Source organism: Zingiber officinale, chromosome 6A (assembly GCF_018446385.1).
Source record: "Zingiber officinale cultivar Zhangliang chromosome 6A, Zo_v1.1, whole genome shotgun sequence".
Lineage (NCBI taxonomy): Eukaryota > Viridiplantae > Streptophyta > Magnoliopsida > Zingiberales > Zingiberaceae > Zingiber > Zingiber officinale.
Window position 1 is genome coordinate 121,448,984 of NC_055997.1, and position 14,277 is coordinate 121,463,260.

Sequence of the window (14,277 nt, forward strand, 5' to 3'; positions counted from 1 at the left end):
GTACCTACCACCCTTAGACAGATGGATAAATTGAGGTGGTGAATTGGAGTCTGGGCAATCTTTTGAGATGTCTCACTGGAATTAAGTCGAGCAATGGGGCTTAGCATTACCTTAAGTAAAATTCACCTACAATCAATCGAGAAACAAGACCACATGTTTGAGTTCTTTTGAGATTGTCTATGGGCGGAACTCGTTGAGCGTTTTGAACTTAACCCCTATTCCACGTATGCGATGATTTAATCCTAAAGTAGATGAGATGACAAAACATCTTCGGAACATTCATGAACAAGTGAAATTGGCAATTTTAAATAGCAATACCAAGTATAAAACTCGGGTTAATAGTCATCGTTGCTAGGTACTTTTTTAGGTCAGAGATTTTATCTAGACTATTTTAACTCGTGATCATTTTCTTGCTGGTAAGTATAATAAACTGAAGGATTGAAACGTTGGATCGTGTGAGATACTACAAAAGATCAACGACAATATATACAGGTTACGCCTTCCTAGTCATCTTAAGACATCTGATGTCTTCAATGGGAAGCACTTTACTTCTTATCTGATGAATGCTGATGAGGGTATTATGAACTTAAGAGTGAGTTCTTTTCAACTCGAAGAGACTGATGCATGATCAACCCAACATGACCCCTTGAATTTTAAACGGTCATAACTTTTAATTCATGACTCGGAATCAGACTCTGTTAGTGGTCACACGTGCGTAATTAAAAAATATACATTTGTTATCTGGTACTCATAATTATCAAATTTTAGATTAAATTCCACCATTTAGGCCCTCATTCGAGTCTCTAAAAATTTTATTATTATTTTTAGTAATGTCAATTTTTATGATATTTAGTCTACAAGACTATAACAATGTTCTGTTTTATTAATTTAATTTTTTATCAAGATATTTTTTTTCTAGAAAGATCTCTTTTCTTTCTCTATAAAATTGGAATTGAGGACTATATATTGAGATTTATTTCCTTTCTTTATCTTAGGGTCTAATATTTATATAAACACTTGCCTAGTTATATGAGGATTTATCCCCCAATTATTAATAAAGTTTTTTTTAGCAAACAATGATTTTTCTCCTTATTATTTTTTTTCTTCTTGCCTTCTCCTTAATTTTCTTATCTCGTTAGCCTGCGGGATAATCGCTATCTTGTCTGGCGTCAAAATGCGAGCGATGACATGCGGTGGGCGCATGCAAGGCGTCACGACAAATAGAGCAGTAGGGGCTCTTTTACCTAAGTTCGCGGTGTCGAGCTTGGGTCATGCACAAGGTGTGCAAGTTAACATTTGACATGATGCCAAAGCAGCAGAATGACAGGGCCATGCACAAGGTGTGCAGGCTAAGACTTGGTGTGTTGTCAAACCAACAGAATGACGTGGCAAAGCATAAGACGTGCAGACTGACACTTGGTGTGATGTTGAAATAGTAGAGTAATGAGGTAAAAAAATAAGGTGTGTAGATTGACATTTGGCATGGAGTCAATGCAGCAAAAACACATGGACAAATATTTTTGATGTTCCATTTGTATTTCTCTATGTTGTTTGCTTGTGACTATTGTTGGTTAAATTATAAAAAGACATTCTCTTGTACTTTTGTGGTATATTTGAGGACGGAAGTGCGGAACTTGGTAGGTCCATAGAAAAAAAATTCTAAGATAGAAATTGACCTGGTGACATGGATACTCATACTTTTTATCACGTAAAATCTGATAATTTAATCCTTGGGACTGCGATACCGTAATGAGTGTTCAAATCTCATGGCATATTACACATTTGAGAGTTTGATATTTGGATTAAAAAAAAAACAATTTAATGACGCCTAAAAAAGCAAATCTAGATTACGTGCAAGTAGTGATAGTTGATGCCATTCCCTCATTAGCTTAACCGCTATTCACAAACCATCCTCTTTACAACAGCAAACGTGTCCCCAAAGCTAACTAAACAACGAACCAAACGTGTCATTAATAATTTTGCCCTAGAATTTCATCACGAGCCCTCCCTGCCTTAACCAACGGCTGAGATCGGCTCTCGGATGCCGGACTCCAGTCGAGACCCACGCAAAATAAACGGAATTTGATTGGCCCCTGGGTTCCATTTTATACTTCCTCATCGGATACGAATTTCGCTGATTAATTGTCCTCGGAGGCAGCGGAGAGAGAGAGAAGAAGCTGAGAGCGGTCTCTAGTACGAACGTCGATCGGTCGCTCGCTTGGTTGGCCTCGCGCTTGTTCACGTTGAGGAATAAGTACGCTTTTGTTCGATGGCTTAATTGATTATCACCAACTTTCGATCCTCTATGTAATGCGATTGTTCATAACTCGGGGCTCCGTCGCTTTGGCTCCCTCCATCTGTACTCCGATTATCGTTGATACTTGCTTTTGGGTTTTAGGCAAAAATGTTTGGTGGATTATTTTCTTGGTATTTTAATTTGATTGGAGTTTTGATCGTTCATTGCTCTCAAAAGATTTTCTTTTGAAGTAGACTGTAAAAATGCCTAATTTTAGAAGAAGAGTAAACAGAACTTGGATTGTCCAAGAGCAGGTTGCTTTGATTTCTTTGTTTTTATTGGGACGATGTTTCACCAGTGAATGTCGTCGCTTTCTTTTTCCTGTTCGATGCGACATGATGTGTTTCGGATTATTTTGTACTTCGGGGTTTCTCGGCGTTTGGTGCTTTTAGTTCGCCGTTAGGTTAAGAAGGCAAAGATTCTGATCTTTCGGAACAAATCGGATTGCTTTTACTCAGTTGAATACTTACTATTTATACTCCATCTCCTTTTATCAGGAATTGAGAAAATGCCGACCACGAGATTCAAGAAGGGTAATAAGGTGGAGGTTTGGAACAGGAGGGAGGTTCCTTCCGGCTCTTGGTGGAGTGCCGAAATCATATCTGGTAACGGGCACACATATTCAGTGAGGTATGATGGGTATCCAATAGACAGCAGTATAGCAGTGGACAGAGTGCCAAGAAAAGCCATTAGGCCACGCCCTCCACCATTAGAGGACCAGAGGGAGCTGCGGATTGGTGATTTTGTTGAGGTATTTGACAAAAACTCATGGAAGATAGCTGAAATCCGGACGATTATTGGTAATGGTTATTGCTCTATGAGGCTCCTTGGGTCTTCTAGGAAATTCCAATTCCACAAATCTAACATAAGGAGACGGCTATCTTGGCAAGACAACAAGTGGATGGTAATTTATAAGGTAGCATGGTGCATTCTTTTTCACAAATTACTGTTAAAGTCAATATGATTGAGGGCTGTTGTATTAGCATCCTTATATGTTGCTTAACTCTCAGTTAATATAGTTTGATCAACATACCTTGGTATTATTGATCTCCATTACACCAAATGTTTTCTGTCATTTCAATCTTTTGTTAATTTCTTCTCATAACTATTAGGGCAATCATGCTATCTGAGTTTTTGGATGCACCATACTCACTTTGATGATATTTGAATTAATTTAATTATTTTTTCCATTAGGATTCTGGAGAAGAAAGTGATGGACGACTAAGCAGCTCAATGAGGGGTGGGAGATCTGTTTGTCATATGCCTCAATCATGTGAAAAAATGAAGAAAAGGCCACTTGATATGTCTGTTCCTTCTGACGCATGCAATATTGGAAGAAAAAAGATGCGAGCAATGAAGGTAGACTTCCTTGCTTCAACTGGAAAAATTCTTGGCGAGAAGGACACAGATTATTCCTTAAGCAAGAGAGCTGGTCCTTCCAGAATTGAATCAGGAAGGAGTATGCTACATTCAGATAAAGAAAACTATCTTTTGAATAGTTCTGTGCGTAGTTATGCTGAAAGCACTTCATCGTCTGTGGGTAGTTGTAGTGTTGACAGCAGTCATGAAGAAAGTTATAGCCAATACGATTATGTAGAAACTTCCTGTGGTTTTGAAAGAGACTCAGCTTTTTCTAGGAAAGGCGACTTGCAAACGGAAATTCATCAGCTTGAGTTGAGTGCATACAGGTCCACTTTAAAAGCATTCTATGCTTCTGGCCCGGTAAGTTGGGAACGAGAAGCAGTGATGACAAACCTTCGTCTAATGCTAAACATATCAAATGATGAACACTTAATGGAGATAAGGAATTTGATAAATTCTGATATGACTCCATATCACTGTAGTTGACTAGAAGATTTGCTTAGGTTTGAGTTACAATATAACTCAAGTAAAATTGAAAATGTTGATTTGTAGAAAGGTGAATCAAAACTATGTAGTATACTGTTTTCATTTTCAAGTGAGCAGGCTGACCTTTTATGTAGCGCAATATTTTTTTGTATCACTAACATTTAGCTATGAGAATAACTCATGGGATGAATTTCTTCTCTAAACTTCTATTGCTTACTTTCTTGCCTCATTTCATGTATATTGGTTCCAACAATATAAATGCTGTAATAATTATGAATACTAATAATTAATTTTATTTACTGTGATTGTGAACTTAAAAAAAAACTTAAATGTTGGAGCTCGTCTGAAGTTACTTTCATAGGATGCCCTTTATCAAGAAAACAGATTTGTCCATATGAGCATTGATTGCATTCAAAATCAATGGGTTACTCCATTGGTACAAAATACCTACTTTGGTTACGTCTGAAGTTGGCAGTTTTTATATGGAAGCTAAAATGTTAATGGACAAGTTCAATTTACAGAAGATTTTATTTTGGCAATTTGATTATTGGCACAGGGCCGTTGGCTTTTATGACATTGATTTTATAGGGTTGGGAATTGCCTAACATCATGATGATGGGCATCTCTTATGGTTGATAGTTGACTATGCTCACTTTTGCATGCTTTGTTTGTTGATATCCTATCACATGATGTGTAGGTTTTCTGCATTCTTTGTGGCACTAATATGCGACATCTACAATTTGATTCTCTTGATTTTATCTCCATCTTGCTGACAAAATTGATACTTGCATCCCTCTTCCAGGGCCAAAGTTGGAGGCTTCTAAACTTTGCTTCCATAGTCCTGTGATGATGGTGGAATTGTCACGAATTTGCTCTTCCATCAGTGGGGCAAGACATCCATCTTATTCTTTATGGGTATATCAGTTTTGGTATTTCTGTTTCTGTTTGCTCTTATTTCAGGCTTATCTTTGCCTGTGATAATGCATGATGAAAGGAAGCTTAACTGAAATGCATACAGGACATTTCCCATTGCATTAAAACTGCTATTTGAAACCACTTTTAATATCGAACACTTGATCTTTGATTTAGTTGTTCTTGTGCAAGCAGAAGAATTGTTGTTAGCATGCACAATTAGACACCAGACTTTAAACATGTGTCTATTAATGACACATTTATTTATGCTGCATAGCAAGTATATTTAGCATGGCAACAGAAACAAACAAAATGATCTGGCTTCACATGGTGATTTAACACAACAACAACCAAGTCTTTTCCCACTAGGTGGGGTCGGCAATAGTTTAATGGATTCATTCATTGAATATTTGCTATAATTTTAACGCTGACCGACAACCTAACGCAACCCTCCTCCTTTATCCGGGCTTGGGACTGACCGGTTGTCATACGCAGAGTTTCACATGGTGATTTAAAGAACCTTTTATTCAAGGTTGGTACTGGTGGGTTGATGTTCATGTCCCTACAAGGGATACAAATAGAGGGAAAATAATAAGAAGAAAAATAGGTCTGATGTGTAGTATGCAGAGTTGTGGACAGAAAGAAACATTATGCTAAGTCAAATAAAAATAAAAACTAGGTCTGATATGTATTATGCAGGGAAGCAATCTGCCTTGCTGTTGAGTTATCTCGACCGAATAGGCAGGTTTAGTGTTGTCCCTTCCCCTATGACCCTCTTATTTTCTTCTAACAACAAATTTTGAATTAAAATTTCATAATATCTGCTCAAAAATGTATAACAAACATCTTAATTTTTAACATTCTTTACTAATAAGAGAATCTTTACCTGTCTTATTAATAGAGGCCTCTCCTAGCGTCTTGCATTGGCTGTGAGCAACTGCTTTTAAGGCATTCACATTTGTAGTAGTTCATCCAAATGTCGATTAATATATATCCCACTTCACATGTAGAAGTTAACTAGCATAACTAGAACTGAAGTTATGGTCGTAAAAACCATGGATGATATCAATAACTATTGCTTGTATTGGATCGGTATTGGAAAAGGGTAATTGATCTTTTCTCATAAATCAATCATTTTATATGGATCCATGGAGAAGTTTAAAGGAAATAAAGTTACAAAAAAAAAGACTTAAATATGACAAATGTAGATAAAATTAATTGAAAGTTTGTCAAATAATGAATGGTAAGGATGTAATAGGTTGAATTTTTTGTGTTAATTTAAATTGATTTTGACAAATTTGACCAATCTAACTCAACACTTTTTGAGTCTTAGCCTATACTAGTGAAGGCATACATGAGAAGAGGATAGTCCCTGTTTTTATTATAAATTCTAGCATAGATTGTTAGCCTTCTTACTGCCTAAGATTTGTTTTGAGACCAATAGAACAACCTTGTTGCATGTTGGATATTGGAGCAAAGGTGATATCGCTCATCCCAAGCGGCTCAATTTCGTCAGTTCTATGCCAAGATACACACAGGTAAATCACAAGGGGTATTTTGCCCTAGTGCAACGACCCTTTGCAGCTAGGAGTTTAGACATCCAACGAGACATGCTGGGAATTGATCCCAACACCTATTGGAGTAAACGCCCATACAGGTATCAACCGCACCAAGTCGCTAACCCACGGGGGAAAATGCACTAAATAGACCAAGTACCTCATCTCTTCATTTAGTGTTGATTAAAAGAAGCCCATTCTCAATTAAACCCAATAATTTAATATTAAACTATGACGAACAAGTCATAGCCGGTCCCAAGCTCGGATAAAGGAGGGTTGCGTTAGGTTGTCAGCCAATATTAAAACTAAGACAAATGTTCAATGAATGGATCCATTAAACTATTATGATAAGCTAGGTCATTCTCGGAACGCGTTGCAGGGTCCGACTGTAACGTTTTGGCAATGATTGTTACATCTTCAAAACTTGGGTGTAGCGCTAAATATGCAAGAGTTTGTGTTGTAGGAGCTAACTGTGATGTATCGGCAATGACTGCTATATCTTTATGAGAATTTGAGTGTTGTGCTAAATAGGCAAGACTTTTCACACCATAAGTTGGATAAGAATAAATATTATAGGAAAACTAATAGTCTAAGATTTGGAATATAGAATATAGGAACCCAAATCAATGGAGGTAGTAGATGCGATGATTAGGAGAATAATTGATATTTTGTGTGTATAAGAGATAAAATGGTAGACGCGAAGATAAAGATGATAGAAAACTTAGATTTTAAGTTATGATATACAGGAAAGAGTAAAACAAGAAATGAAGTAGGTATTGTGGTATATAGTTCGTTAAAAGATGAAGCTGTAGGAGTAGTTAGAAAAAAGGATAGAATTATAACTCTCAAGATAGGAGTGACAAAAGAAACTATGAACGTAATTAGCATATATGCACTTTAAGTAGGATTAGATGAAACTATCAAATCAATATTTTGGGATGACCTAGATGAAGTATTACAAAACATTTTGCCAAATGAAATGATTTTAATAGGAGATAATCTAAATGAGCATGTCAGAGTGAAAAATAAGAAATATGAAAGGGTACATGGGGTTATGAGTTTGGAAAGAAAAATGAATTTGCGATAGCATATGACCTTATGTTATCTAATATATTTTTTATGAAAATAAAAGAACTCTTTGTCACGTTCAAAAGTGGGAATAATAAATCACAAATTGACTTTTTATTGTTAAGAAGAGGGATATAAAGATTTGTAAAGATTGTAAGGTGAGAAAGCTTAACTATCCAACATAGGTTAGTAGTATTGGATATACGCCTCAAGCATAGTATCAATAGAAGGAAAATATATACGACTCTTAGAATTAAGTGGTGAAAGTTAAAAGATGGAAAACAAAACATATTTAAGGAGATTGTAGGAGTACAAGCATTAGGTGAAATATACGGTGACACTAATACAATATGAGATAAGATGATATTAAAGTTGAAAATAGTAGCTAAGAGTGTACTTAGTGAGTTAAGAGGATATGCCCCACGAGGTAAAGAATTCTAGTGGTGGAATGAAAAACGAACCGTTTATAAGAAATTATATATTTGTAAGAATGAGGAAAATCTAAAAAACCATTAAATAGCTAAGAAAGAGGTTAAAAAAGTAGTGAATGAAGCAAATAATGAAAATTTTGAACGGTTATATTGAAAATTGGATACAAAAGAAGGGTAAAGAGATATTTATAGGATAACTAAAGTAAGAGAAAGGAAAACAAGAGATGTTAACCAAATAAAATGTATTAAAGATAAATGCAATTGGATACTAGTAAACGGCGGAGAAATAAAAAAGCGGTGGAATAAATACTTTCATCAACTTTTTAATGAAGGTTTAGGTGACCAACTTAATTTAGGTAATTTAAGTAGGTCAAATGAGTATAGAAATTTAAAATTTTATTGTAAAATTCAAACTTCAGAAGTAGAACATGTTTTAAATGGGATGCACAATGGAAAAACCGTTAGACCAGATGATATTCCAATAGAGGTATGGAAATGCTTAGGGAAACAAAGTATTGAATTACTTATAAAATTATTTAACATGATATTGAAATAAAAAAAATGTTCTAATTCCCTTATATATATATGAACAAGGGATATGTATGCAAACTATAGGGGTATTAAACTAATGAGTTATACTATGAAATTTTGAGAAAGAGTAATAGAAAAAAGATTAAGGAAGGAGATCACGGTGACTAAAATCCAATTTGGGTTGAAAGTTGATAATAGAAGTTATACATCTTCTAAGGCAACAAATCGGAAAGTATCGAAGCAAAAATAAGCTCTATACATGATATTCATTGACATAGAAAAAACATATGATAAAGTTCTAGAGAATTCTAGAAAAGAAAGGTGTTGTGTAACATATATTGAACTAATTAAGGATATATATGAGGATATAATGACCAGAGTGAAGACTTCAGGCAGATCAACAGAAATATTTCTAATAAAGATAGGATTATATCAAGAATCAACTCTAAGTCTCTATTTTATTACGTTAATTATGGACGAACTCACTGGACATATTTAAGACGGAGTACCATGGTGTATGTTATTTGCAGATGATATTATTTTGGTAGATGAGACACGTGAAGGAGTAAATGCTAAATTAAAAATTTGGCAAGAAACATTAGAAGTTAAATGTTTTAGAATTAGTAAAGGCATAATACATGGAATTTAAGTAGCAATATTAGACGTAATGAGGCAATTGTTAAGATAGGAGATGACGAGTTATGTGGAATTCAGAGCTTTAAGTATTTAGGATTATTTTTGCAAAATGAAGGAGGGATTGAGAGAGATGTTTTATATATAATACAAGTAGGATGATTGAAATGAAGGAGAGCGTCAGATGTTCTATGTGATTGTAAAGTACCTTTAAAATTTAAAGAGAAGTTCTATAAAACGACGGTTGGACTTGCTATGTTATATGGCGCTGTATGTTGGATTATAACTTGATCACATGAGTAGAAGATGAGAGTTGCAGAGATGAGAATGTTAAGGTGGATGTGTGAATATATGAGGATGAATAGAATAAGAAATGAGAGCGTTAGAGAGAAAGTCGGAGTTGCATCTATTAAGGAAAACTCTGAGAGGCGCATCTTAACATTTAAGATGGTACAAACGTGTACTTAGACAATCAATAAATGTTCTAGTTAGGTGATATGAAATCATGACAAATACACACATCAAACGAGGAAGAGGAAGACCAAAAAAGACTTGGTTAGCAACAATAAAATAAGATAATCTTTATTTAAGTATAGATGATGATACAGTAGGGAATAAGAGTTCAATGACATAAAATGATTCATATAGCCGATCCCACCTAGTGGGATAAAACTTAGTTGTTATATTAAAATAATAATTTTTCTTAGTGAATGATATTAATCTACAATATTTTTTATTTTTTTATTACTAAATGCAACAATATTTGCTAATATATATTTTAATTTTTTTATTCTATTAACAAAGTTTATTGTCGATAATCTAAAAGACATACATTTAACTCCACAATATAATATTACTTGATGTTTCTAGAATATTATTTTATTAAATGTAACAATAATAATATGATATTATCAACCTAATAATATCAATAATATGAAATCGCTAATAACATGACTAATCAAATTAACTTGTTCTACTATTTCATTATTTGTATTGTGTTATCAATTGCTATTTCACGGGACAATATATATTAGAAATCTCTATAGGATATTCAATGAGGTCAGACATTTTAGCCACAGATCTGGCTGCATACAACTGTTCACAAGTGACTTGAGTATTGCAGAATACTTAGCAGTATTTCTATTTCTTAACATTAATTTCTTTCAACCAACAATTGTCATCAGGAGCAGCTATAATGGTTGTTTCTATAAGCAATGTTCTTTTACAGTCGCTTCATATTGCATCATTCTGATGGTTACCAGGTTACACAAAATCATCTTTTTATTCACTCCTGGAGATACATCTAATTAAGCCTAGTCATGCCTGCTAGTTCTTATAAAATTGGGTGTGTATTAGGGGTCCTTCAGAACTTATTCTTATACTCTGAGCTAAAACCGTGTTTACATATTAAAAAACAACAACAATTTTTTAGATATTCCCACTATTTGAGTGAGCTATATGGATCCTACCCCATTATTGAACTTCATATAAGGCTGCTCACTAGTAATACTAATATTTTAGAACAAACACAATCTTTCATGAGGGTTTGAGATAGCTTATTTGTTAGAACTTAATGCAACTTCCATCCTCACACTCTGGGCTTGACATTGGATAATATGAGAAAATTTTAGTTTACACAACTAGCATTTATGCGTGGAGCATATGGATCCATGCTTTCTGATGTAAGTTATCCTACATCATATTCATTGTTGTAATTTATAGATTCCACTGTGAAAGATTAATTATGCTGGATAAGCATGTATTACTTATCGTCTTATTGTTCACACCTTGTAATAACAGCTGAGATTATAAATTTGTAAAAAGTTAGAACTGTGCCTTTTGATCTGAAAAGCTAAAACTGGGTGTTTTTGCATTGAGGCTCACTGAACATCTAGATATTTACTAATCTTATGTTTTATCAGGTAACATGCTCATGCAATCGTTTGGTCGTTAATATCTGCTCTTTAAGTAATTGTATCATTTAAACTAAATAGCAATTTGCCAGAACATACATGCATAATGGAAAATAGCATGGTCAGTACTCAGTATGACTAAATTCACTTCTATTTCTATTTATGCAATTCAAGTATTTATAAATAGAAAAAACTTCTACTTGAAGAAAAGATTAGGATTTTAAGTTTTTTTTATCCAATGTAAAGAATGCTAGAACTCGTTAAGGTCATATATTGTTTTACATCTATACTATGTAAATAAGGAAAAGCTCCCCTTCAATTAAAAGAAATAAAACCCTCTCTCTATTGGTATGGGCTGAGGACATATAATTATGACATCTGTTTCACTGACTTGTGTTGATGCTATTTAGGTGTCCCTACAAATGTTGGCACTGTTTGTACTTCAAGAAGGTACTGTCTTACTCTGTGACTTGAATCTGATAGTTTTCAGTTAAACTAGCTAGTGCTATCTTACTTACAGAAATGATTTTAGAGACTTGCTGTATAATATCAAATTCAAAATGTTTATGGTTTTTGATGCTATTTAGTTTGACTGAGTACCTTGCATCTATGATGATATTGCATTCCAACTTTATAATTTTTTGTCAATTTAATCTTTTTGGTATTAATTTTTTTAAAAAAAATTTGTTGTTAATTATCTAATATCCTGATTCGCAAAATGGCTGTCAGTGTAACATATTGAAGGACATGGGGTTTTTAACTTAGCAACAACCATACTTCAATGAATATGGTGCAATATCTGTATTTTGTTAAATCTATCAGTTTTAGGCAATTAAATTAATATTGTTCAAGAGAACGAGGAATAGGTGGGGGTTGGTCAAGACCCAACAAGCCTGGAAGACATCCACCAAGGATGTTTCACCTTAGTGAACCATCAAATCACGGAGTGAGGTTGAAGTGTTTTCTACATCAGTATTTCTTTCAATAATTACTGAAAACAAATAGTCAATGTAATGGCAAAGTGCTATTTTTTATATTTGGGTTGAATTATTTTTATAGGCTTGTATCCAACCTAAAATTGCTTTCTTATTGACTAGGTGACGATGTTTGCTGCTTCAGTTAAAGTAGCTACAGACTCAGATTCAGTGTGTCAGTTGACCGTCCGAATCCAAGTTTCTTTTTTACTTCTGAAGAAACAACAAACTTTTGGTACCAAATTCGCTGCTGATTTATTTGATCTCTGACCAACCTGGCAAGGTATGAACTTTAGCTTGTTCCTTTAATTTGGTCAGGCACATATAAAATATATAAATGTAATGTATTCAGGGATGCTGATGACCGATTTGTATTTGAAAAAGTGTTCTTGTAGCCACTTGAGTGAAACTGGTTACATTGTAACTGCTCCTAATATAAATGTATCTAATGCTGGCTTTAAGTTGGCTATGTACTGCGAGTAAATTATTAGAGTAAAGAGATTTGTAGAATCCAAAAAAAAAAAAAAAATTATAGATGCTGATCCTGGTTTAAGCGTACCTTGCCTTCAAGTCAAGGAAATCTCATGTAGCAGATGCGTTAGAAAGTACTAATCAAATTCGATTACCATCATGCGAAGTCTGAACTAATTGCTGGAGCATGTTGTTCATGATTGGAAATAAAATTACTAGTTGTGAATTACATTTTTTTAATGTCTCTCGTACAAAAGTCTCTGAATAAAATGACAAGTTGTGAATTACATATTCTCGTGTGCTGTACAAAAGTCGGGAAAGGTAATATAATTTGTAAATTTTATTCAATTGTAGAAAGTCCTAAATGCCCTCTAAAATAATTCAATTTTGTCTCCCATTTACTGAAAAAAATAAATGACCGACCATACAACTGGCCTAATTTGTTTGCTTCAACCTTGCGTACGTCCTCGACAATTATGTGTGTTCATTTTTAGATCACATCTATTTATTCAGCTTCATCATTTGATGGGAGAAGTCTATATATTAGTTTTAGTTAAAACCGCAAATGGGCATGAGTTAACTCTAAATTTTTTCTAAATTGCATTGTTCTATTTAATTTCAACAGGATGACAGCACTACGATAATACTTGGGCGGAAGAAGGCTTTGAACAAACAAATGTGTCAGTCTGTTTTGGCAGGCATACGGCAAGTTTACATGAATTAAGATGATCAGACGAGCCGCCATTCGAGTGAAAAATAAAATATGAGATAAGATGCAGAGATATTCTTTGGAAATTTTACCTAATACATTTGCAGGTACAAGATAAGATTCAATTATCAGGAACTGCCAAAGATGCACTGTACGTTTAATTTCCTCGCAGCTTTTTTCTTCCCGTTTGTACCTCACTGCCAGATCAATCCTCAGGGATGGCATGGCATCACTGTGACTCACCGCTACCACGTAACGACCTTCAGCAGATGGCTGTGCGTCTGCTGTTATGGAGCCAAACATGGGCGCATGTATACTCCACCCACCGTATGGCCTCTTGCTGTCTCTACACCTACACCACCTACTGTACATGGCAGATGACTTTATCGTCACAAGGGGGAAGGAACCTCACATGCTTCCCGTGCCTATCTTTTCCTCCCACCAATTCTGCTGCTGTGCTGTGGAGAAAGGTAATTAACAAGCAATAACAGCAGCACTGCACAAACATTAAAAGTATGGCATGCATCTCTTCACGGTAGGTTTGGTGGGTCTGTTTGTACATCTCTTTCTGTGTTGTAGGTGATGAGGCCATCTGAATCTGCTGCGTTGTCCCTATACTGGCTACAGCAGAGTCATACCTGCGATTGGAGGAAACGTGGCTACTTAGGGACGCCAAGCGTCTTTGCCCATGTAGATATATTTCGGCTCATTTCTTTTCTCCTCTTCTCCTCCCACATTAAATACTGTGAGTCATCATTGTCTCTGTCAGTCCATTCCTTTTTTCTTGAATAGCCGACCACATAGTGCTAGTGATGGCGATACATCCTAATGTTTATGTTGGCTTGTCCCTTTATGTTGGGCTCCGAAGAGAGCCTAAAGTTGACTCGGTATATTAAACTTCTTATGATTGTTCTGCGACTGCGCATTGATTGTTC

At 34.9% G+C, this 14,277-nt stretch overlaps 1 protein-coding gene and 1 long non-coding RNA gene across 3 annotated transcripts; both read left to right on the top strand.

Annotated features, from left to right (window-relative positions):
• The first annotated feature begins 2,124 nt into the window (after positions 1–2,124).
• On the top strand, positions 2,125–7,972 carry LOC121997812. Of its 2 annotated transcripts, XM_042552442.1 has the most exons (4): positions 2,125–2,254; positions 2,794–3,212; positions 3,491–4,018; positions 4,947–7,972. In XM_042552442.1, exons 2-4 carry the CDS (start codon positions 2,805–2,807, stop codon positions 4,989–4,991), a joined length of 981 nt encoding a protein of 326 aa, XP_042408376.1. In that variant the 5' UTR covers positions 2,125–2,254; positions 2,794–2,804; the 3' UTR covers positions 4,992–7,972. The 2 variants fall into 2 exon arrangements, with proteins under 2 accessions (XP_042408376.1, XP_042408375.1); XM_042552441.1 differs by lacking the exon at positions 4,947–7,972 and having other exon boundaries at positions 3,491–4,940.
• Positions 7,973–8,673: 701 nt separating this feature from the next.
• On the top strand, positions 8,674–14,277 carry LOC121997813. The gene is made up of 4 exons (XR_006116375.1): positions 8,674–12,445; positions 13,259–13,493; positions 13,559–13,812; positions 13,922–14,277. It is a non-coding gene; the product is annotated as an uncharacterized LOC121997813 (long non-coding RNA).